The 26,767-nt window shown below is 42.8% G+C and overlaps 1 protein-coding gene across 1 annotated transcript in view; it reads left to right on the forward strand.

The window, feature by feature from the left end:
• Window positions 1–26,767, forward strand: part of LOC132818034 (BRD4-interacting chromatin-remodeling complex-associated protein-like) — a 64,015-nt gene that overhangs the window by 9,040 nt on the left and 28,208 nt on the right. The window contains exons 4-6 of the mRNA XM_060828641.1: window positions 7,636–7,887; window positions 20,689–20,823; window positions 21,004–21,065. Of these exons, the coding sequence (XP_060684624.1) occupies window positions 7,636–7,887; window positions 20,689–20,823; window positions 21,004–21,065 (449 nt within the window). The remainder of the gene's footprint in view (window positions 1–7,635; window positions 7,888–20,688; window positions 20,824–21,003; window positions 21,066–26,767) is intronic.

Raw genomic sequence — 26,767 nt, forward strand, 5'->3', positions numbered from 1 at the left:
CTCAAGGATTATTGGGGACATACAGGAAAGTGGGTTTGAGACCACAACCAGATCAGACATAATCTTATTGATTGGTATAGCAGGCTCAAATGGCTGCTAGTTCTATGCTTCTAGGACAAGGCACTCAAAATGCTGAGGAGGTCAGTTCAAGTTTGAAGATGTATGTTCAGTATCAGGACCAAAGGCAGGCAGTGGAGTCAAGGTAAACCTTAATTGAATGAGGTGGTATGCCATGCTGGAGAGGTTCTCCTAGTTAGAGTCATAAAATCATGGAAACAGACTCTTCGGTCTAACCAGTCCATGCCAACCATATACCCAAACTAAACTAGTCCCACTTGCCTGTGTTTGGCCCATATCCCTACAAACCTTTCCTATGTCTTTTAAATGTTGTAACTGTACCTGGATCTACCACTTCCTCTGGCAATTTATTCCACATACAGACCACCCTCTGTGTAAAAACATTGCCCCTCATATTTTTTATAAATCTTTCTCCACTCACTTTAAAAATATGCCTCCTGGTTTTGCACTCCCCTACTCTAGGGAAAATATCCTGTTATTCACCTTATCTATGCCCTTCATGATTTTGTAAGCCTCAATAAGGCCATCCCTCAATCTCCTATGCTCCAGTGAAAAATATCCCAGTCTTTCCTGTCTATTTTTATATCTCGAACCCTCCAGTTCTGGAAACATCCTATGGATGTTAACCCTGCTTGCAAAATATATCAGAACTGGGAATCAAACACAGAAGACTAAATAGGCTGGTCCTTTTGTCTTGAAAAAATAGATGACCCATAGATAATCCGGTCATCATTTCAAATGAGAAAGGGATTTGATAGGGCAGGAGATATCTCCACAAGTGGGCAACACCAGCACTGCAAAATGTAAAATTGAGGTGTCTGTTTGTAAATCCAACAGGGAATTTTGGAGATGCCCATTTTTCCCAGAGGAGCGGGAATGTGGAGCTCAGTACCAGAATTACAGAATTTACAGAATGTGTGGTTTCCCCCTGTCCCAGATTTGATTCACACTAAGCAGGAAGGACTGTTCCCCTGCCATCACCTAATGGACAATTGCCCATTGCCCGTTAATAGTGTGGAGCTTTCACCCTGTCAGAGATAGGATATTCTCTGAGTAGCTCAGTGGTCCCAGCAGTAGGAGGAATCACTGCCACCCCCAGTAGGGTGTATGTGTGTCTATACACACATATACAGTATATAATTTCCAGACTTTCATGTGATAGGTCCTTAATTGACTGTTTAAAGGCTTCAATTAGCCTAAGAGTGACAGTCCAATTAAACTCTCTTGAATTTCATACAAATTGGGGGTGGAGGGGTAAGTAATCGAAAGATTACTTTTACGAGCCCTCTCCCCTTGGTGACACGGGGAGAGTGAAATGCAGGGCAATGGTGTGGGGAGATGGGTTGAGGTATACTGCTTTGATGGATTGAAGGGAAGTTAGGTGACTAAATGAGGGAGAAGCGACTAGTAGGTTTTCAAGATCAAAATAGTCCAAGCTGCCTTGAGGGAAAGGGAATAGGCAGACAGTGCAGGGAGCTCCTTTGGCCGTTCCCCTCAATAATAAGTATACCATTTGGATACTGTTTTAGGGGACAACCTACCAGGGGAAAACCACAGCGGCCAGGTTTCTTGCACTGTCGCTCACAAGGGAGGGCGGAGAATAGGAGAACAATAATGATCTGAGAGTCAATTGTGAGAGGTACAGACGGGACATTCTGTAGTTGCGAGCGAGATTCCTAGATGGTGTGTTGCCTCCAGGCATCAGGATCCTTAAGGGGAGGGAGAGCAGCCAGAAGTCGTGGTACACATTGGTACCAATGACATAGGTAGGGAAAGGGAGGAGGACCTGAAAAGAGAATATAGGAAGTTAGATTGGAAGCTAGAAGGCCGGATGAACAGAGGAGTAATCCCAGGATTTCTACAGGTGCCACATGCTAGTGAAGCTGAACGCGTAGTTGCAGGGCTGGTGTAGGTGGGAAGGCTTCAGATATGTGATCTTGGGATATTTCTGGGGAAGGTGGGATCTGTCAAGAAGGGCAGGTTACACCTGAACTGGAGGGGCACCAAGATCCTGGATGGGAGGTTTACTGGCACTTCTGGGAGGGTTTAAACTCAATTGGCAGTGGGGTGGGAACCTGAGCTATACGGATCAGATGATGGAGTAGGTAGTGAACAGTCAGATACAGCATGCAGAGAGACTGTGAGGAAGGATAGGCACTTGATAGGGCAAAAGTACAGTCAGTATGATAAGTTGCCTATTTTAATGCAAAAAATGTCAGAAATAAGGGTGATGAACTCAGAGCATGGATCAGTACTTAGAACTCTGCTGTTGTGGCTATTACGGAGACTTGGATATTACTGGGGCAGGAATGATTGTGGATGGGTTCCAGGAATTAGATGTTTCAGAAGGAATGGGGGGAGGATAGAAGAGGTGGAGGAGTGACATTGCTAATCAGAGATAGTATCACGGTTGCAGAAAAGGAGGTCGTTGAAGAGGGTTTGCTTACTGAGTCAATACGGGTGGAAGTCAGAAACAGGAGAGGAGCAGTCACTCTACTGGGAGTTTTCAACAGGCCCCCCCAGTAGCAACAGAGACACAGAGGAACAGATTGGGAAGCAGATATTGGAAATGTGTAGAAGTAACAGAATTGTTGTCATGGGTGTCTTTAACTTCCCTAATATTGATTGGAACCCACTTAGTTCAAATAGTTTGGATGGAGCAGTTTTTGTCAGGTGTGTCTCAGAAGAATATCTCATCTTGATGCAATATGTAGATAGGCTGACCAGAAGGGAGGCCATATTGGATTTGTGCTTGGCAACGAGCCTTGTCAGGTATCAGATCTCTCAGTGGGACAGCATTTTGGTGATAGTAATCGCAACTCCATGAATGTTATGAAAGTCATGGAAAGGGATAGGAGCAGATGATATCGGAAAGTATTTTATTGAGGGAGGGGGAATTACAATGTATTTAGGCAGAAAATGAGGCACCAAATTGGGAACAGAAGTTCTCAGGGAAATGCACAACAGAAATGTGGAGGTTGTTTAGGAAGCACCTGCTGATCATATTGGAAAGTTTGTCCCACTGAGGTTGAAAGAACCTTAGATGACAAGGGATGTAGAACATCTAGTCAAGAGGAAGAAGGAAGCTTACTTAAGGTTGAGGATGTAAGGATCTGACAGGGCTCTAGAGAGTTATAACGTAGCCAGGAAGGAACTGAAGAATGGACTTAGGAGAGCTAGACTGGGTATGACAAAGCTTTAGCGGGTAGGATTAAGGAAAACCCTAAGGCGTTCTATGCTTATGTGAGGAACAGGAGGATGGCCAGAGTGAGGGTAGGGAGAGTGCAGGGAACTGGAATCGGAGGAAGTAGGGGAGGTCCTTAATAAATACCTTGCTTCAGTATTAACTACTGAGAGGGACCTTGATGTTTCTGAGGACAGCATGTAACATGCTGATATGCTCGACCAAGTTGATGTTAGAAAGGACGATATGCTGAACATTTTGAAAAACATAAGGGTAGATAAATTACCAGATGGGATATACTCTAGGTAAGCGAAGGAAGAGATTGCTGTGCCTTTGGTGATAATCTTTGCATCCTCACTGTCCACTGGAGTAGTGCCAGATGATTGGAGAATCATAAATATTATTCCCTTGTTCAAGAAAGGGAATAATCCTGGGAATTACAAACCAGTCAGTCTTACATCTGTGGCAGGCAAATTATTGGACAGGATTCTGAGGGTCAGGATTTATAATTACTTGGAAAACCATAGTTTGATTAGAGATAGTCAGCATGGCTTTGTTAGGTCATGCCTCACAAACCTTCTTGAATTCTTTGAGGATGTCACAAAAAACATTGTTGAAGGTAGAACAGTGGACATGGTGTAAATGGATTTTAGCAAGGCATTTGATAAGACTCCCATGGAGGCTCATTCAGAATGTAAGGAGGCCTGGGATACAGGGAACACTGTCTGTCTGAATACAGAATTGGCTGGCCCAAAGAAAACAGTGGGTGGTGGTAGATGGAAAATATCCAGCCTGAGCTCAGTAACCAGTAGTGTTCCTCTGGTATCGGTTCTGGGATGTCTGCTGTTTGTGATTTTTATAAGTGACTTGGATGAGGAAGTAGAAGGGTGGGTTAGTAAGTTTGCCAATGACACGAGGGTTGATGAAGTTCTGGATAGTGTGGAGGGTTGTTTTAGATTGCAACAAGACATTGACAGGGTGCAGATCTGGGCTGATAAGTGGCAGATGGAGTTTAATCTGGAAAAGTGTCAGGTCATTCACTTTGGAAGATCAAATTTGAATACAGAGTTAAAGGCAGGATTCCTGGCAGTGCGGAGGAACAGAGAGATCTTGGTGTCCATGTCCATTGATCCTTCAAAGTCACCACCCACATTGATAGGGTTGTTCAGAAGGCGTATGATGTGTTGGCTTTCATTGACAGGGGGATTGAGTTTAAGAGCCGTGAGGTTATGCTGCAGCTGTATAGAGCCCTGGTTAGGCCACACTTGGAATATTGTGTTCAGTTCTAGTCGCCTCTTTATAGTAGAGGTGTGGAACCTTTAGAGAGGGTGTGAAGGAGATTAACCAGGAAGCTGCCTGGACTGGAGGACATGTTTTATAAAGAAAGGTTGAGGGAGCTAGGGCTTTTCTCATTGGAGCAAAGAAGGATTAGAGGTGACTTGATAGAGGTGCATGGGATGTTGAGAGGCATAGATAGATTGGATAGCCAGAGACTTTTTCCCAGGGCGGAAATGTCTGTCACAAGGGGGCATCATTTTAAGATAATTAGAGGAAGGTTTAGGGGAGATGTCAGAGGTAGGTTCTTTACTCAGAGAGTGGTAGGTGCGTGGATTGCACTGCCAGCAGTGGTGATCAAGTCAGATACATTAGGGATATTTAAGTGACTCTTGGATAGGCACATGAAAGTTAGCACAATGTAATATATAGATCAATCTGACCTTAGAGTAGGATAGAAGATTGCACAACACCGAGGATGGAAGGGCCTATACTGTTCTATGTTCTACATTCTCCTGACTTGCCACAACCTAACCTCCTTTTGCCCCGTCCTAACCCTAAGCTTAGCTGTTATTGTTCCTCAAACTTCTTTCAAGCTCATTGTGTCCACAAGACCCCTTCCCATGTCCTCAACCTTAAAGTGTTAACTACACAATAGTCCTTCTGGACTCCACATTAGGTGATCTTATTGCAATTCTCTCATCTTATATTGTATTTCCCTCCCCCCTCCCCTCCTCCTTCAAATCACCCCATCCTCAGTAACAAAAGTACTGACTGTCCTTGCAACTCACCAGCTTCCCTCTCCACCTCCCTTTCCAAAGTCCTTGATGATGTTGTGACTTGCCAAATCCACCCCGAAACTCCATGTTTGAATCTCTCCTCTCAGCTTTCTGTCTTGTATAACTCTTGTTAAAGCCATTGGCTTCCTGTGTGACATTGACAAAGGCACACTTTGCCTCCTCACCTAAACAAACTGCATATCATCATCTTTCAGCATTCTGTTCAGACTTTTCAGCTTCGCTCACCTGGTTCCATTCTTATCCCTGTCATTATATTCAGAGTATCACTTGCAATGGTTCCTCTTCCCAGCCCTACACTATTATCTCTATTACCAAGGATCTATCTTTGACCACCTCCAGTTTCTCATCTACATGTTATCCTTCGGTGACATTACCTGAAAGCACAATGTTAGTTTTCACATGTATGCTGGCAACATCCAGCTCTACCTTACCAGCACTTATTTGCATTCCTCCACTGTCACTAAATTCACTGTGACCAACATTCAGTTCTTGATGAGTACAGATAACCTCCAACAAAACATTCAGAAGACCGAAGCGGTGGTTTCCAACACCATCCTGCTGCAAACTCCATTTTGCAGCTATAGACTCCATCCTTCTCTTTCCCTGTCACAACAGTCTGAGCTGGAACTAGACTGCTCCAATCCTACTGTTGAATTTGACCTGGAGATGAGCATCTGTCTGCATTCTGAAAAAAAAATCACAGAATTGTTGTTGTGATACAGAAGGAAAACATTCAGGCCAATGCCTCCACACCAGCTGTTCGAATGAGTGTCATTCATGCTGATTTCCTGCTTTGTCCCCTAGACTCTTGCACATAATTTCTAACCAAGTTTCCAATATTCACTTGAAAGACTCATTCATGCCTTTTTCCACCCTTGCCTGATTTCATCTGCTGCTGAAGCCATCACTAATTTCTTCATTACTTATTGATTTGATTGTTGCAGTCTGTTTCTTTGCACCCTCCCTAGTGTGATCGCCCACAAACTTGAGGTCTTTGATAGCCTCAGCTGCTGGTGAATCTGCTCATTCCAGCCATTCACGCCCAACTTTCAATTACTTGCTGATGGCATTGGCCCCCAGTTCAGCATGTTTTAAAATCTTCATTATTCTTTTCCCATCTCTGTGATTTCCTCCAGTCTTAGCCCCAGGATTTGCTGCACATCACCATTTCTGGCTTCCTGAGCATTCCTTATTTCCAGTTTTTCCACATTCAAGTACCTGCATTCATGAATGCTCTTCCCCATCTCTTCCTTTGAGCTGCTGTCTTAAAACTGGCCTCTTTGACCAAGCTATCATTATCAAACTATTTCCTTGTGTGGCTGGATGCTTGGAACACAGCATCACCATGTTTTTAGAACTATTTCGATGTACATTGTCATTGTAATAAAGAAGCCACATTTTCTCGTTGAGATTTGTATTATCAGTAAAGGTGATTTCTCTTAATTCTACAAAGGTCTATTTTTATTTTGACATTCTTTCACTGGATATTAGTGTTATGACAAGCAGAGCATTTATTGCCCATCCCCAATTGTCCTTCAGTGGTAGCTGCCTTTTTGAACCACTGTAGTCCATGTGCGGTCGGTTGAACCGTAATGCCCTTATGAAGGTTTTCTGAAGTATTGGTGATATATTTCCAAGTCAGGATGGTGAGTGGCTTGGAGAAGAACTTGCAGGTGGTGGTGTTCCCATGTATCTGCTGCCCTTTCCTTCTAGATCGTAGAGATCTTGGGTTTGCAAATAGCCTTGGTAAGTTTTTGCAGTGCATCTTGTACTTAGTTAGTCCACACTGCTGCTACCAAATTACAATGGTGGAGGGAGTGGAGAAATGTGCATGTGGTGCCAATCAAGTGGGCTGCTTTGTCCGGGATGGTGTCAAAATTCTTGAGTGTCGGATCTGCATCAATCCAGGCAAGTGGGGAGTATTGCATCACACCCTCACTTGTGCATAGAAGATGGTACTTTGGCTCTGAGGAAGCAGGAAGTGAGTTACCTGCCACTGCATTTCAGCTTCTGATCTGATCTTGTAGTCGTTGTGTCTGTGTGGTGAGTCCAGTGGAGTTTTTGGTCAATGCTAAGTTCCAGGATGTTGACAATGGGGGATTTGATGATGGTAACACCATTGACTATCAATGGGTGATGGTTAAATTCTCTCCTGTTGGAGATTGTCATTACCTGCCATTTGTATGGCGCAAATGTTCCTTACCACTGGATATTGTCCGGATCTTGCTGCATTTGGACATAGCTGGCTGCTAAAGTGTTTATTAAAATGAATTATTTTTAACATTTTTTTACTTCCAGAAAGAGCAAAAACAACAGCTCCTTTACCAGCAAGCCTTGAAGCTCCAACAGGAGAAAGGCCTCTCACTGACCTCTGGCAATGGCTTGGCTGTACCACTCTCTGCCGGCAGTATCCCACCATCTGGAAGTAGACCTGGAGTACAAACAAACACTGTCCTCATACCAGCCAACACTTTTCTGGTGGAGCCCAAAAACCAAACAGCCTTACCTCAGAGTCAACCCAGCCAATTCCTGCCAGCCTTGTCAGGCCAGGTATGAAGTGATTCCAAGTTGTAATATCTTTATTTAAATAGGTGTATCTCTGTTTACTTTCTCCTGAAGCCAAACCCAGTGGAATTCTCATCAGGCATCAGTTAAAGTTGTGATTTTGTCACTAGTATTGTTCATTTGAGAAGTTATATTTATCTTTTGTTGGATCCTTGTTGCTATCAGTTTTCAAAGCAACAATGACCTTCATTTATATAGTGCTTTTAACAATGTAATAGTGCACATCAGAGTGTAAGTTGACATCATGCCACATAAAGGGAAATGAAGCCAAATGAGGAGAGGGTGATCAAAGAGGAATGTGATAAGACTTGCCTTATTCTCCATTGGGATAGAAAGTGAAGCAGCCCAGTCCAAAAAAATGGGAGGACATGAGATAGCTTTAGCAAATAGTGTTAAGGAGAATCCAAAGGGTTTTTACAAATACATTAAGGACACAAGAGTAACTAGGGACAGACTAGGGCCCCTCAAAGATCAACTAGGAGAAAGTGAGGACTGCAGATGCTGGAGTTCCAGAGTTGAAAAATGTGGTGCTGGAAAAACACAGCAGGCCAGGCAGCATCCGAAGAGCAGGAGAATTGATGTTTCGGGTATACACTCAAGAAGGGCTTATGCCCGAAATGTCGATTCTCCTGCTCCTCAGATGCTGCCTGGCCTGCTGTCTTTTCCCAGCACCACATTTTTCAACATTTTTCAACCCCTCAAACATCAGCAAGGCAGCCTTTGTGTGGAACCACAGGAGATGGGGGAGATACTAAACGAGTCTTTTGCATCAGTGTTTACTGTGGAAAAGGACATGGAAGGTATAGAATGTAGGGAAATAGATGGTGACATCGTGAAAAATGTCCATGTTACAGAGGAGGAAGTGCTGGATGTCTTGAAATGCATAAAGGTGGATATATCCCCAGTACCTGATCAGGTGTACCCGAGAACTCTGTGGCAATCTAGGGAAGTGATTGCTGGGTTTTTTGCTGAGATATTTGTATCATTGATAGTCACAGGTGAGGTGCCGGAAGACTTCCCTAGGAGGTTGGCTAACATGATGCCACTATTTTAAGAAAGGTGGTAAGGATAAGCCAGGGAACTGTAGACCAGTGAGCTTGATGTCGGTGGTGGGCAAGTTGTTGGAGGGAATCCTGAGAGACAGGATGTACATGTATTTGAAAAGGCAAGGACTGATTAGGGATAGTCAACGCGGCTTTGTGTATGGAAAATCATGTTTCACGAATTTGATAGAGTTTTTTGAGGAAGTAACCGCTTCTGAAGAAGTATCCTTCAAAGAGGATTGATAAGGGCAGAGCAATGGTCGTGGTCTATATCGACGTTTGTCAGGCTTTCGACAAGGTTCCCCATGGGACATTGGTTAGCAAGGTTAGATCACATGGAATACAGGGAGAACTAGCCATTTGGATACAGAACTGGTTCAAAGGTAAAAGAGAGAGGATGGAGGTGGAGGGTTGTTTCTCAGACTGGAGGCCTGTGACCACAAGGATCAGTGCTAGGTCCACTACTTTTCGTCATTAATATAAATGATTTGGATGCGAGTATTAGAGGTATAGTTAGTAGATTTGCAGATGACACCAAAATTGGAGGTGTAATGGACAGTGAAGAAGGTTACCTCAGATTTCAATGGGATCTTGACCAGATGGGCCAGTGGGCTGAGAAGTAGCAGATGGAGTTTACTTCAGATAAATGTGAGGTGCTGCATTTTGGGAAAGCAAATCTTAGCAGCACTTATACACTTAATGGTAAGGTCCAGGGGAGTATTACTGAACAAAGGGACCTTGGAATGCAGGTTTATAGTTCCTTGAAAATAGAGTCGCAGTTAGATAGGATAGTGAAGGTGGCGTTTGGTATGCTTTCCTATATTGGTCAGAGTGTTGAGTACAGGAGTTGAGAGGTCATGTTGTGGCTGTACAGGACATTAGTTAGGGCATTGTTGGAATATTGCGTACAATTCTGGTCTCCTTCCTATCAGAAGGATATGTGAAACTTGAAAGGGTTCAGAGAAGATTTACAAGGATGTTGCCAGGGTTGGAGGATTTGAGCTGTAGGAAGAGGTAGAATAGGCTGGGGCTGTTTTCCCTGGAGTGTCGGAGGCTGAGGGGCTGACTTATAGAGGTTTATAAAACCATGAGGGTCATAGACAGGATAAATAGGCCAAGTCATTTCCCTGGGGTGGGGAAGTCCAGAACTAGATGGCATAGGTTTAGGGTGAGAGGGGAAAGATATAATAGAGACCTAAAGGGCAACATTTTCACACAGAGGGTGGTGCATGATTGGAATGAGCTTCCAGAGGAAGTGATGGAGGCTAATACGATTGCAATATTTAAAAGACATCTGGATGGATATATGAATAGGTTGGGTTTGGAGGGATCTGGGCTGGGTGCTGGCAGGTGGGACTAGATTGGGTTGGGATATCTGGTCAGCATGGATGAGTTGGACCGAAGGGTCTGTTTTCATGCAGTACATCTCTATGACTCTATGACTAGGGTCCTAAATTTCAATGAAGGAATTTACAAAGATGTGAGGGGTGAGTTGGCTGCTATATATTGGGTAACTTCATTGAAAGGCGTGACTTGGGTAGGCAATAGTTAGTGTCTAGGGAATGAATGCATGCATTGCAATAGCTGTACAGTTGTTTTGCTATAATATGCATTTCGTCAGCACGAATTGGCTATATCGTGATTGACAAACTGTGGGCATTGTTTGGATAACACGAACCATCTACCGAACGGGTATTGCAATTTTCTATTAGCGACCTTCCACAGTGCAATTTTCGATAGCGTCTTTCCATAGCACGAGGTTGCAGAGGAACACAACTATCGCATTATTGCAGAACGACCTGTGCGTTCCTTTTAGACGAAAGAACACAAAAGGAAAAGTGCTCAACTATGACTAACAAAATAAATTGAAGGTAATACTAGCTTCAGAGAGGAGCCATATCAATTTACTAGAGAATGTAGCAAACCTCAGGTTTGGGAGCAGTGTAGAATTTAGCAAAGAAGGTTCAAGAAGTTGATTAAGAGGGAAAAAAATGGGGGATCCAAGATGGCAGCGATCTGGAATGACAGCTTTGTTGGACTTTGCACTACAACACAGGCGAGGCAGAGCTGCAGCCCACCCAGTCAAGTAATTTCTACATACAAAGTCTATTAAAGAGCCGTAGAACCTTAAAATCTTACTTACCTTCATTCCCGTCGTGAGGAAATGCCAAAGAAAGAAAGGAGCTCACTGGAGGCTGGGGCCGCAGCCCAACTCATTGGTGCATTGGACCTGATTACTCACAGAGCTCACAAAGTCTCGCAAGATGCTGGGAAAGCAGATCAAGGAAAAGCTGGCCCAGATATCTGTTATGCTTCAGAAGGATGAGCACAGCTGGGTGACCTCGGGATAAGGTCAGACGAGGTCGAACGCCGAGTCACAGTGCTGGAGGCCAAGATTGACTAAACTAAGGATAAGATCAAAGCCCTGGAAATGCTGGTCCGTGGTCTACTCAATCATGTTGATGATCTTGAGAACAGGGGCAGAAGGAAGAATCTTGGTATCGTTGGTCTGCCAAGGGAAAAATTGTTGAGCAGTCAATGGAATTCTTTGCGAAGTGGATGCCAGAATTTCTTAGCTTGGAAGCTGAAATGGGAAAAATGAAAATTAAAAGAGCTCTATCCTGGTGCAGTTCCACAATTATCGAGATAAACAAAGAGTCATGGAAGCTTTCACAACCCAAAGGAAGGATCCAGGGGCTTTAGTTTGCGAGGGCTCCAGGATCACGTTTTTTCAGGACTTCTCGGCAGTGGTGATCTGGAAAAGGAAATCCTACATTGGCATCAAGAAAAGATTAAGAGAGCTTGGGATCCAGTACTCTCTAAGGTATCCAGCAGTGTTTAGGCTTGCCTTTAATGGATCTGTACACTTACTTCACTCGCCAGAGAAAGCAAGAAACTTTGTGGGCACACTAACTTAGCCTAGACAATTTAATAGGTACAGATAATAGCATTGTTTGGGTCAGTTCTTCTTAAAGGAAGTCTAGTTGGGGTTTTCTTTCTTGTTGGTAATAATCTGCGTTAAATTACACTCGGGAATGGACAGAATATTCACTTCTAGCTTCTAAGTTAAGCTATACCGGGGATGAATCAGGTATTTACTTTTAACACCTTTGTTCACATTACTATTCTTTTTTTTAATTTTCCCTTTTTCTGCCTGTGTTTGTGGTGCAGCCCCAGCCAGGAGGAGTTAAGATGGTGGTTGGGATGGCTAGATGCCTATGTACGGGCAGTTTAAGCTGGGTTCTGGTATTTAACTACCTTGGTTGCCATATTGGCAATGGAGCGGGAAACAGGGTCTTGGGGTGTGTAGGTGCCCAATCTGAGCGGGGGGGTAAATTGGCACTTTACATGCAGTTGTTCTTTGTTGTACATAGTTTTTGAAAGTTTTGTAGATTTGTTAGTTGTAGCTGTTCTGGTTTTTGTAGTTGTTATGGTCTGTGGATTTTCTTTCAGTGAGGGTCAGCGAGTTGTAATTTGAGTTCTTCATTTCTGGAGTCTAAATGTTGCTGTAGAATGTTATGGCTATTGATGTGCCTGAATGGTGTGCCTGGAATATTAAGGGGAGCCACTCGCCAGTTAGAGGAAAAAGGTACTCTCCAGTCTTACAAAGGAAAGGGTGGGTATTGTCTTATTGCAAGAGACGCATCTGGATGATAAGGGACATTTGAAATTGCAGCAGAGTGGTTATGATCGGATTATTTCTCATATTTTAATATTAGGAGTAGGGGAGTGGCCATACATGTCAGGAGGGATCTCCCGTTTAAGTTAATAGAGCATGCTGAAGACACATACGGGAAGTTCATAATCCTTAAAGCCATGATAAATGGAGAAGAATATGGTATTTTAAATGTTTACTGCTCCCTAGCTCATCCCTTCAAATTTCTGGTAGATGCATTCTCTAAGCTGATTAGTCTTGTGTCTCATCATATTATCATGAGGGGTGTTGTAATTGTTTTATGGATCCTATGGTAGACAGATTGCCCAAAGGCCCCCCAGTACCCTCTTTACAATGTAAGCAGTTGGAGGAATTGTGTGTTGAACTAGGGTTGGTGGACGTCTGGAGGCATCCCCACCCTGCAGGCAGGGATTTTATTTCTTCTCCAATCTGCATGAGTGTCACACCAGGATTGATCTCTTTTTGAACCCAACAGCACACATGGACTCGGTGACATCCTGTGCAATTGGGAATATTACTATCTCTGATCACGTTCCAGTGTACTTATTGGTCAAGAGTAAGGACACTATAGTAGGTTCAGGATACTGGCGAATGGATCCCTTCATCTTTAAGGATAGTACGTTTATTGAGTATTTCTCCAGTGAATTCAGGGCATTCCTAGATATTAATTCAGGCTCGGCCAGTAATCCATCCATTTTCTGGGAAACTGCTAAAGCTTAGGCTCGGGGTTTAGCTATTTCCTACTCTGCCAGTAAGAAGCAGCAGAACAGTGAGCAGGAACATCTGCTCGAAACATGGCTGAAGGCAGTCAAGAAGGCATTACTTTAAAATGGCCCTCGTTGGCTAAGCACTTCGATCTACACTGAACTCCATGCTCACACAAACAACTAAGAAGGAGCTTACTTTTGCAAAACAAAGGTTGTTTGAGCATGATGATAAAGCAGGCAAGTACTTAGCGTTTCTTGCCAGGAAAAAGAGCCCCCCGCCCTCCCAAGTCATCACCTCGATCAGGGAAGGTGCTGAAAACCTAATCTGTGATTCTAAAAGGATTAACACAGCATTTCGGAGATTTTACTCCGAATTATACCAGTCTGAAAGTTGAGGATGGGCTGGTTAGGCTGGAGTCTTTTCTCAAGAATCTGGATCTCCCAGGTGTAACCTCCAAACAAGAGTCTTTCCTTAATGCCCCATTATCAGTGCAAGTGGTGCAAGAGGCTGTGAAGCAGCTTCAGAGCAGAAAGGTGCCTGGTACTGACAAACGTCCCAGTGAATTTTGTAAAGGATTTATAAACATACTGTCAGGACTGATGCTCAGCATGTTCAATGATTCATATAGTCATGTCTGTCTTCTGCCATCCTTAAGAGAGGTCAATATCTCTCTTATTCTTAAAAAAGGGAAAACCCGGGAGAACTGTGCTTCCGAAAAGCCCATTTTGAACTTTGATTTCAAAATTCTCTCTAAGATCTTTACAATAAAGCTAGAAACTGTGTTGCCTTCCATTCTTAAAGAGGGCCAGACAGGCTTTATAAAGTGCCGCAGATCATCTAATAATGTTAGGATTTTACTCAGTGATCCAAGCGTGTCAACAACAGTCTGTCCAGGGATTAATGATCTCTCTGGGTACAGAGAAGGCATTTGATAGGGTTGAGTGGCCGTACTTTTTTTATACTTTAGTGCAATTTGGCTTGGGTGAAGCCTTTATCAGATGGTGAATGTTCTTTACAGTGACCCTCTTTAGCTGCGGTTCTTACCGATGGTGTGCAATCAAGCAATTTTAATATCCTCAGGGGTAGTCGTCAGGGCAACTCTCACTATTGCTCTTTACATTGGTGATTGAACCGCTGGCGAAGACCATTTGTTGGGTCCCAATATATCTGCTGCAGAAGTGAGATCAAAGTCACACAAGATTACATTGTATGCGGATGATATTCTTACCTTTTTGCCAAATCCAGGAGTTTCGGTACCTCATTGGATACAAGCGTCAATTTGTTTGGCACTTTTATGGGTTACAAGATCAACTTTGCAGAATCGGAGGCCATGCCTATGGGTGGTGTCCCAAAAGTGCCTGGTTTCGAGGGTGAATCCCGATTTCCCTTTAAATGGTTACGGGAGAGTTTTCTTTATTTATGTCTATTCATTACTCCCATTTTTGATCAGCTGTTTAAAGCTAATTTTGCCCATTTATTTGACAAAACCAAACAGGACCAGTGAAGGTGGGAGGCACTTCCCATTTCTTGGCTAGGTCAGATAGCCCTCATTAAAATAAACATTCTCCTCCGCTTATTGTATGCTATGTGAATGCTCCCTTTGATCTTCTCTAGGCAAACATTCAGGAAAATGAACAATTGGTTCATTTCTTTCATCTGGTATCGTAAGCAACCCCTTATTAAATTAACTAATTTACAACTACCCCACAGATTGGAAGGTGTGAACCTCCCAGATATAAAAACTATCAATTAAATTCGCTGTTATCTTACGCGAGTGATTGAGCCCATGGGGGCCCACTTTCAATATGGTTAGATATCAAAACTTCTCAGGCAGGGTGCCCCCTTACTGGATTGATGTTCCTGGACAAAATGAGGACAGTTAACGAATATTGCCAAAATCCAATAGTCATCAGTACTGTTACAGCATGGAGGGCAATGCAGCAAAGTGAAGGCAATATTGCCAAAACATCATTTCTTATGCCTGTAATTGGCATGCTGGGTTTTTGACCAGGGATGATGGACTCTGGGTTCAAACTCTTGGTAGTTAGGAGTGTGTTTGAGGGAGATATACTAATGCCTTTTGACCAGTTAGCTCACAAGTACAAGCTACCTAGCAGATACCTCTTCTGCTTTTTTCAAATCAGAGACTTCATTCAAAAAAGAACTAAACTTCCAACTGACTTCCGACATGGAGAAGAGGATGCTCAGTGCTCAGGACACACTTTGTGGTAGTGCTCTTTATCACCTTTTTGGGGGATAGCTCCTTGGATGAGGCCGAGTGGCTTTGTAAGGAGAGAGAGCTGGGTGTTTAGATCTCCTCTGAGATGTGGGGAGATATTTGGGAAAATGTCAAAAAGATCTCAATTTGCAATCGGACCCTGGCCTTGCAGTTGAAGATTCTCCACAAGGTCCACTTGGCTCCGGATCATCTCTCAAAATTTAAAGCGGGAGTATCTTCAACACGTCCCAAGTACAAAATGAGTACGGGTACTTTCACTCATTGTCTCTAGTCCTGCCTCTGGTCCGGACATACTGGAGCGCTGTGGTTGATGAAATAGAGAGGAGCTTGGGGACAAAAGTGGAGAAGGATCTAGTCTCTCTTCTTCCTGACCTGGCTAGTGTACTGCCTTTAGGTGCGCATAAAATTTTTTTTTCCAATATCCTTACCTTTTGCGCAAGAAAAATCATTCTGCTAGGATGGGTGTCTGAAAATCCCCTGTGTTTTTCAGGCTGGTGTAAACTAATCATGGAGCGTATCCTTTTGGATTTTCTTACCGGTATAGTGCACCATAAAACTGAGAGTTTCCATACAACATGGCAATCCTTTTCGGATTACCTGGGCACAGACTTGTCTGCCACATTAATAAGGGCTTTTATATAGTCATAACAATTGTGTTTAATGAATCTAACACCCAGAGAGGAAGAATTACAAACATATGAATATGAATAAATTAATGCTCTCAATTGTCGAGAGCTATTGTTTTGTCTTGCTGAGCTGTTTTATTATTTATTAGTTAGTTGTTAGTTATTATTTATTTATGTATTTAGTTGGCCCTTATATTCCGTGCATTTTCTTTGTACTTTTTTGAATTGTAATGATTTGGATTTGTTGTAATATTAAAAATAATCCTTTTTTCAATAAATATATGTATAAAAAAATCTTAAAATGAAAGTAAACTCACAATATAAAATCACTCCAAGAGGTCCAATATGCGTGTCATAGAGTCATAGAGATGTACAACACGGAAACAGACCCTTTGGTCCAACTCGTCCATGCCAACCAGATGTCCCAATCTAATCTAGTTCCACCTGCCAGCACCTGGCCCATATCCCTCTAAACCCTTCCTATTCATGTACCCATCTAGATGCCTTTTAAATGCTGTAATTGTTTCAGCCTCCACCAGTTCCTCTGGCAACTCACTCTATACATGCACTGTGTGAGAAAGTTCCCCCTTGGGTCTCTTTTATATCTTTCCCCTCTCACTCTGAACCTATGCTCTCTAGTGCTGGATTCCCCCACCCCAGGGAAAAGATGCTGTCTGTTTATCCTATCCATGCCCCTCATGATTTTTTAATCTTCTATAAGGTCACCCCTCAGCCTCTGACACTCCAGGGAAAACAGCCCCAGCCTATTCACCCTCTCCCTATACCTAAAAAGAAAAAGATTAGTGCAGACAAATGTTGAGTCCCGTACAATCTTGAATAGGGGTGAATTGATAATGGAGAACAAAGAAATGACAGAGCAATAAAACAACTACTTTAGTTCACAGAAGATGGCACAGAAAATTTCCTTGAAATGCTGGAGAGGCAAGTGTATATTGGGAAGGAAGAATTGAAGGAGATTGATATGATTACAAAATATTGCTGGAGAAATTAATGGTACTCATAAAGATACTAAAGGAAGTGACCATGGAAATTGTGGATATGTTGGTTATCATCTTCAAAAATTCTGTAGATTCTGGAACAATCCCTGCAGATTGAACAGTGGAAAATGTAACTCTACCATTTAATATGGGAAGGAGGGAGAAAACTACCAATTAAATTCTCGGAAGCGTAAAACCACTTTGGCCCTTGCTCCACACCCTGGCAACAGCTTGAGAATAAGCTAGTTTTATTCACAATCTTGATATCCATATTTGACCCAAGACAGCTTCATATTCGCACTAACACTGAGATTCCCTGTCTGTAACGTTGCCCAACTTCAGCTGTATCAGCTCATCTGCTGCTGAAGTCCTCATCCAGGGCACTTTTATTTCTAGACTCAATTATTCCAGCACTCTCCTGGCTGCTGTCTCATATTCTACCCTCTATATACACAAGGGGACATCCAAAACTCGGCCTCCCATGTCTTCAATCACACCATGTCTTTCTCTGTGCTAATCTGTGCCAGCTCTAGACAAGTCTTCACACCCTCTTCTTTCAAATTCTTCCAGGACTTCTCCTTTCCCTATCTCTAAGATGTCCTACAGCCCCACAACCCTTGAAGATATGTAAAATTATCTCATGCAGGCATGATTTTTAATTGCTCTGCCATGTGCTGTCTTTAGTCAACTGGGCTGTAAGCTCCTGCACCATCCCTGCACCCGCTGTCAGTTGACCTGTCTTCCAAATTGTAAGACTTTTTGGTCAAGCTTATCGTTTTAACCACGTTATCTCCTTACCTGGCTTAGTGCTTGACTATGTTTTACAATGCACCACTGAAGCACTTTCGGATATTCTGTTTCATCAAAGGTGCTAAATTAATAAATTGTTGTTAATTATGACATACATTGGTGACCATAATGGGTCTATTTCAAGAAGAAAATCAGCAAAATGAAGAAACAAATTGGTCTACATGCACTGAAGGGAAGAAGGGTGTACACATTCGATTTAAACTCAGCAAGCTTTGGTTTAACCGGCACCTTATGAACCGGCAAACATTATATAGTTCAAATACCATGAAGTTTCTGTATTATTCTGTCTAATAATCATAATTATTTAATTTACTTACTTAATGTAAATATACTTGTTCAATCGAATGGCCACGCAAAATATCAACAGTTGATTCACTGTTGAGTCAATTTCTCCTCAAATACTGTGAACTACCGTGATATCCAAGGATGCAAGTGAGAAGGCTCCCTCCCAGGAAGTTTTATTTAAGGCAAAGTTGCATTATTATTGAAGTGATTTATGCCATAAATCAGGTATAACAGTGATGTGTATACCTCCTGCATCATGTTTCTATTATTTAGTGTGTATTTTTACCTAGATTATGTGGACCTCTTGATTATCTGGAATATTTGATCAACCAGCACATTCCTGGTGCCATAGTTACTGGATAATAAAAGGTTTGCTGTACATCACAGACCAACAGAGCTGATATGATGCAAAAGGTAGCCATAGGTGCCTGTAAACCCATCGTGACTGCTCTAGTTTAATTACACAGTGCCAATGTCCTTATCCCCAGATCTCTACATACTGTTCCAGTTCAAATAACCATCCAATGATCTCTTGAATGTCTCAAATTATTCCCCAAATATGCAAGTACAGACATGTGAGCATAAAAAGGTGTTATTAGCACATTGAATATTATAGAAGTGTACAAAGAGAAAGAAAAAAACACATTTGTATTGAAACTTATTGTATTGAAAATGACATGGTTCATGACTGGTGTGCTGTGTATAGTTCTTGATGGCACTTTGTAGAAAGGATATGAAACCACAGAGAGTATGACTTGCGGATTTACCAGGGATAGAAGTCTGCAGGGAAGAAGGAAGACTGGAGATAGTGACATTATTCACACTGGAACAGGGACAGTGAAGCAGGGGTTACTTTCTCTAAATAATATGGAGTTCCAATCGAGTCCCAACCTTGTGATGAGCACCGGTTTACGATGTGATGATGCTTCTCCTTTAACAAGGTAACACACTGTCCATTGCTTTTTTTTTCAGAGCAGTCATAAAAATAGTGATTCCAAAATGTCTGGCTTGACGAGTTTTAGGCCAAATTTGATTTTAGCCAACAGCTATTGCCTCAGGAAAAAGGCTTTCATTTTTTTTAAAAAGCACTTGTATGATGAAAGGCGAGTGGCCAGTTCTCCCAATTCAGCTTTTCTCTGGTTTGGTTTGGCTTTTGGGTCGAGAATGTGGTGCTGGAAAAGCGCAGCAGGTCAGGCAGCATCTAAGGAGCAGGGGGATCAACGTTTCGGGCATAAGCCCTTCATCAGGAATGAATTGATTTGTTTTTTTGGCTGTCTGGCAATTCACTGAAAGCTGTTAGGCAGTTTGAGGCTGCTGGTCCAAGAAACAACTATATGGAAGAGGGTGTTCCATGCTGCCACCCCTCTGACATCGCTCCTGTAAGACCGTGTTTGATTTTACCTTTCATGCCAAGAGGTATTTATGGGGATTGTTGCAAGTATTGGGAACAGCATTATTGAATTGGTATAAAAATCTGAGGATTTTGGATAGGTTAAGTTATTCTGTATTCTGTTCTCTGTTTCAGTCACTAATCTTGTAAATAAATTCTGTTTGTTTAAAACTAAGTGGTTTGACCAGCTGCGTCACTCCTGGAATATCCACGTTACACCTGCTTAAAACAACCAGCAAAGTGAGGGTCTGGGCTACTTTCTTGAAATGTTTTGAGAGGGTCTGGTCTGGTCTATAACAACAAAGAGGAGTTATAAAGTTAAAATGTTACTGAGGGTGATGAGAGAGATTAGGAGATGCTTCTTTCAAGTGAAGGTTACCGAAATGAGTGCAAACATTTTACAGCCAAAAGTATCAAGTGGACTTCAGAGGCCCTCAGCATCATAGATTAGCCAATTCCATTCACTCCACACAAAAACCCTTCAGGAATGGAGGTCTCACCTGGTCTGACATTTACGACTCCAGACCTACAGAAATCTGAAATGACCGAGCAAGCCTCTCAGTCCATTGGGAAGTTAGAGATAGGCAACAGATGCTGGTCTTGCCAGTAATCCCTGTATCCTGTTAATGCACTTTAAAAGAACCTAAAAGGTTTTCACAAGAGAGAATTAAATTGTGACTGCAATATACGAGTTTAACAGACAGACCTGAACAAAAAGGGTTACATGGAGTACATCAGGAGAGTTAATGAGCTTTGAGTTTGTTTGTTTCCATATGGTCTATTCCCCGTGTGAAGAGTGTGGTGTTTTCAAGCATTGACAGATTAATGAATAACCTGATTGGCCAACCAGTGTCTGCTCAGTTCAGAGTGTTGCTGAGTATTGTACAATCATCAGCAAACATTGGTGCGACTGACCATTTATTTTTAAAACAATCATTGTTTTTTGTAACAGTTTATTGTTCAAACTTGTACTACCTTCTAATGGTGTGATTTTTATTGTTCATTCTTCAGACAACATCCAATATGATCAGTAACCTCACAGGCCTGAATGTCACCCTAAGTAAGGGTTCAATCCAAATCCAAATGATTGGGAAAGGAATTGCTCACATCACATCAACAGCAAATCAGCATCTCCAGTCAGCATTGGTTAGTATGTTATCATTGGTTGGGAACTTCTTACAACTTTTTTTTTATCTCTGGATTATACAGTTACTGTTGTAAATCTGTTGAAAATCTAGTCTGCAAATTCTGGGAAGTCAATTCACTCTTAAACAAAAGGAGACATTTGTATTCTGCTCTATTTTGTTTTACTTTTGTACTTTGCAGCTTGAAGGATCAGTTGGGAAGTTGAAGAAAACAGCAGTAGCCACTTTGACACGAGGAGATCTGTAAGTGTGTTAAGCCTGACCAAAGCCACTTTGCCCTTTACTCATATGTTGATGTTTAAAGTACATATATGGACAATGTGAACTGTTCTTCTGTTCGCTCATTCACTTCCATTAGGTTGCACAAAAAACTTAAAATAGCCCATTGCTATCCACCACATCTGAAGAGTTACTTGATTTCACTATGTGAATGCAGTCGCAGTGAGACAAGAGTTCACCCAGCAGGGAGCTGCTGCAGGCTCAGGAAGTTGAACAGAGAACAGTATAGTTCAGTACAGGCCCTTTGGCTCTCGATGTTGTGCTGAGCTTTAGTCCTACTGTAAGATCAAACTAAGCTCCATGCCCTTCATTTTAGTATCATCCATGTGCAGATCCAAGAGTTGCTTAAATGTCTCTAACTCTATATATCTGACTTTCCTACCACCATTGGCAGTGCATTCCACGCACCCACCACTCTCTGAGTAAAGAACCGACCTCTGACATCTCCCCTAAACCTTCCTCCAGTTACCTTAAAGTTATGCTCCTTGTAATAGCCTTTTCTGCCTTGGTAAAAAGGCTCTGACTATTCATTCTATCTATGTGTCACCATATTGCACACCTCTGTCAAGTCACCTCTCATCTTTCTTCGATCCAATGAGAAAAGCTGTAGCTCCCTCAACCTTTCTTAAGCCATGCCCTCCAGTCCAGATAGCATCCCCTTCACACCCTCTCAGAAGCTTCCACATCCTTCCTCTAATGAAGTGACCAGAACTGAACTCAATATTCCAAGTGTGTTCGAACCAAGGTTCAAGAAATGCAGCATAACTTCACGGCTCTTAAACTCAATCCCTCAGCTAATGAAAACCAATACACCATACGTCTTCTTAACAACCCTAACAACATTAGTGACAACTTTGAGTGATCTATGGACCTAGACTCCAAGAATCCTGCCTTTAACCCTGTATTCAAAGTCAACCTTCCAAAATGAATTACTTCACACTTTTCCAGGTTGTACTCGATCTGCCACTTATCAGCCCAGTTCTGCATCCTGTCAATGTCCCGTTACAACCTACAGCAGCCCTCCACACTATTCACAACTCCATCAAACTTCGTGTCATCGGCAAACTTACTAACCCACCCATTCACTTCCTCATCCAAGTCTTTCATAAAAATCACAAAGAGTAGTGGTCCCAGAACAGATCCCTATGGAACACTGCTGGTCACCAAGTTCCAGGCTGAATACTTTCCATCTACTACCACCCTCTGTCATCTACAGGCCAGCCAATCTAGATTGCAAAATTTCTCTGCATCCCAAGCCTCCTTATTTTCTGAACGAGCCTACCACACACCACATCCACTACTCTACCTTCATTAATATCTTTTGTCAAAGAATTCAATAAGGCTTGTGAGGCATGGCCTGCTTCTCACAAAGCCATCCTGACTATCTGTAATCAAACTATGATTTTCCAATTAATCACAAATCCTGTCTCTCAGAATCCCATGCAATAATTTGCCGACCACAGATGTAAGACTGACTGGTCTGTAATTCCCAGGATTGTCCCTGTTCCCTTTCTTGAACAAGGGAATAACATTTGCGACCCTCCAATCATCTGGCTGTACTCCAGTGGACAGTGAGGATGCAAAGAACATTGCCAAAGGCAAGCAGTCTCTTCCCTCCCTTCCTGTAGTAACCTGGCCCAGGGGACTTGTCTATCCATATGTTTTTCAAAATTTTCAGCACATCCTCCTTCTTAACAGCAACCTGTTCGAGCATATCAGTCTGTTTAATGCTATCTTCACAAATGTCAAGGCCCCTCTCAGTAGCGAATGCTGAAACCAATTATTCCTTCAGGACCTCACCTACTTCCTCCGACCTCAGGCATAAGTTCCCTCCACTATCCCTGATCGACCCTACCCTCACTCTGGCCATCCTCTTGTTCTTCACATAAGTGTAGAACACCTTAGGGTTTTCCTTCATCCTACCCACTAAAGCTTTTTCTTGTCCCCTTCTAACTCTCCTAAGTATATTCTTCAGTTCCTTCCTGGCTACTTTGTAACCCTCTAGAGCCCTGCCTGATCCTTGCCTTCTCAACCTTAAGTAAGATTCCTTCTTCCTCTTGACTAGATGTTCCACATCCCTTGTCATCCAGTGTTCTTTCAGCCTTCCATCCCTTCCTTGCCTCAGTGGGACAATCCTATCCAGTACTATCAGCAAGTCCTCCCTAGACAACCTTCACGCTTCTGCCATACATTTCCCTGAGAACATCTGTTCCCAATTTAGGTGCCCCAGTTCCTGCCTAATAACATTATAATCCCCCCTCCCCCAATTAGTTTACCGTACGTCTGTTCCTATCCCTCTCTATGACTATAGTAAAGATCAGGGAGTTGTAATCACTATCACCGAAATGCTTTACTACCAAGAGACCTGACACGTGGCCTGGTTCAGTGCCAAGCACCAATCCAATATGGTCTCCCCTCTCGCTGGCCTATCTACATATTGCGTAAGGAATTCTTCCTGGACACACCTGACAAAATCTGCTCTATTTGAACTAAGTAGGTTCAGATCAATATTAGGGAAGTTAAAGTCACCCATGACAACAACCTTCTTACTTCTGCGCCTTTCCAAAATCTGCCTCCCAATTTGTGCCATTCACAATCTTATAAACTATCAGGTGACCCCTCAACCTCCTGCATTCCAGTGAAAATCAACCCAGTCTATCCAACCTTGCTTCACAGCTAAAATCCCCCATACCAGGCAACATGCTAGTAAGCTTTTTCTGTCCTCTGTCCAAAGCATCCACATCCTTCTGGTAGTATCACGAGCAGAACTGTACACAATATTCCGAGTGTGACCCAACTAAAGTTCTGTAAAGCTGCAGCATAACTTGTCTATCCTAATACTCAAGGCGGCTTCCAATGAAGGCAAGCATGCCATAAGTTTTTTTTAACTACCTTATCTCCTTGCACTGCCACCTTCAGTGATCTGTGGACGCCCAGATCCCTCTGTATATCAGAATCCTAAGGGTTCTGCCATTCACTGTACAATTTCCACCTTACTTGAACTTCCAAAATGCATCACCTCACTTTTGTTTGGATTAAACTCCATCTGCCATTTTTCTGTCCATGTGGTGAAAGTAATTGGGCCGGTGGCATCATTCCAAGGTGTACGAGAGGCTCGACATAGACTATTTTGGCAGGGGATAACCGAGTTTTACCAGCAGGACTACTGTGCAGGTGAAACAGTACCAGAGGCAATAGCTTAACCCAGGAAAGGCCTGTCTCAGAAGTCAGTTTGGCAAGTTTACCTTTCAGAGTCTGGTTACAATGCTCCACAAGCCCTGCAGCCTGTGGGCGATAAGTACAATGGAGTTGGCAGCAGATCCCAAAGAGAGTGCATAATTCCTCATTTATGTCACCAATAAAATGAGGACCATTGTCAGAAGACAAGCAAAGGAGAATACTAAAGCAGGGAATAATCTCCTTAATTAGGATACTCACAACAATTTTGGCAGGAGCATTAGAAATAGGATAAGCTTCAACCCATTTAGAAAAAACATCAACAATAACTAAAACATGCTTATAGTTTTGACACATCTGTAACTCAATGAAGTCAAGTTGAAGGGTTTGAAAGGACCCTTTAGGGAGGGGTGTCTGCCCCACTGGGCAAGGAACACCCTTACCCAGGTTGTGTTCTTGCCAGGTGAGGCATCTTATCACTGACACATCAGGCCATCTGCTGGAGGCGTGGATGAACCAAGTGGTCAAAAGGAGGTCAGATGTCAAACGAGCACCATAGCATTGTGAAGACAATCGACTACCCATAGAGCAAGAGCATCAGATGTACAAATCTGTCCAGCTGGAGTGGTCCATAGTTTAGTAACAGGATTATAATAACAGCCAGGTTTGGACCACAACTGCCTTTTAGAATCGGAGGTTTCCCTCTGTAAGGTAACAACATCTTGAATGATTGGCGTTAGTTTATCCGAGGTAGACCCATTCTTGTCAGAGCTTTCAGTCTGGTTCACCATTTTAGGCACAATCATAAGACGATTGTGAGAGACCTGTTTTGCGGCCTCGTCAGCAGCACGGTTACCAATGTCAACAGAGGATTGGCCAGTAGTATGGGCAGTACATTTGATAACAGAAACCTGTTGTGGGAGCAAGAGCATGATCAAAAGGTCTGAGACAAGCTGACGGGTGAGAAATGGGAGTACCAGATGATGTCAAAAATCCTCTGTTTCTCCAGAGTTGTCCAAAATCATGCACAACCCCAAAAGCATATCGGGAGTCAGTGTAAATGTTAACACCTTTCCCGAGAATGCAAGCATGGATAAGGGCAAAAAGCTCAGTTTGCTGGGCACAGAAAGGAGTCTTAAAGGTGGCAGATTCCAGGACAGAGCCATGGTCATCAACTATCGCGTAGCCTGAAAGGCGAGTTCCTGTATGATCAGTAAAGGAACTACCATCAGTGAACACATTGATATCAGGGTGTCAGAGAGATCTGGACCAACTTGGATGTCCTCAGTAATGAGAAGAAACTAATCATGATCAGGAGCAGATAAGGGTGAAGGAGGATGTGCAAGGAAATCAGCAGGGTTAATGGTGGTACAGTACTTAAAGGTTAGTCAGGGATTGTTAAGGAGATAAATCTCATAACGGTTTTGATGAGCAGCAATCAACTATTGAGTTTGCAAATGTCCCAAAAGGGCAACTACAGAATGAGAACTGTAGATGACAATGTCCTGTTGTAGTGTGTGATCCTCTGCAGATTGTAAACTAAGATAAATAGCACTTAGGAATTGAGTACAGTGGGGATGTCCTAAAGCAACAGAGTCAAGTTTAGTAGAAAAATAGGCAACTGGGCAATGTCAATCTCCATGGAGTTGAATGAGAACTGAGGAGACACAGTCATCCAGTCATCCAAGATGCCTCATGTAGATATTTTGTCTCCCGAGTCCTCAGAAGAGGAACTCAAAGGGGTTTCTAATCGCTGAACGAGTTGTTTATTAGAAGATTGGTGATGTCTTAATTTCCGTTGACCACAAGTGTTACAAACAACAAGGTCAGTAAACTGGGGAGGAGGTGGGGGAACAGGAATGGCTAAGGCGGCAGCATAGGTCTTAGGTCGAGCTGCAGCTGCCGAGTTAACATTAACCTGGAGAATTGGAGAAGGAGCAACATTTGCGGGGTTAGGACTAGGCAGAGAGATCACAGGGGTAGGGAAACAACGGGAATTTGAAAATTAGGTGGAACAACAGTTTGTTATGCAGGAGGCTGAACAGTCTGTGGAGAAGGGGTTATGGCAGGGGTTGCTTGGGGCTCTAAGCTTGTAGATCCGACAGGGACTGGAATAACCAGGGGTGCATGAGGATGCACTTGCAAGTTAGGCAGGGTTGGTGGAAGTGGCAGCGGTGCAGGGCATAGGTAGGAATCTAAATCTAAATTTTGTCTCCCGCACCTAAACCAAAGCCAACCATCGAACTGTACAGTTCTTTTTGCTTACCAGTCACTAGTGACTTTTCCCTTTGTTTCTGTTGACGTTTAACTCATGCATATTCATTTTTGAGGACCTCAATAGATTTCATGGAACCATCAGTAGTTAATTCAATTCCCAATTTAGTGCAGTATCCTGCCATGAGCACAAAACTGATTCCTTGTGCCTTTCATCACAGAATTGCCTCCACAGTCTAATTAATTCCTTTGTTTTAGAGCCAATGTTCCATTGC

Source organism: Hemiscyllium ocellatum, chromosome 8 (assembly GCF_020745735.1).
Source record: "Hemiscyllium ocellatum isolate sHemOce1 chromosome 8, sHemOce1.pat.X.cur, whole genome shotgun sequence".
NCBI lineage: Eukaryota > Metazoa > Chordata > Chondrichthyes > Orectolobiformes > Hemiscylliidae > Hemiscyllium > Hemiscyllium ocellatum.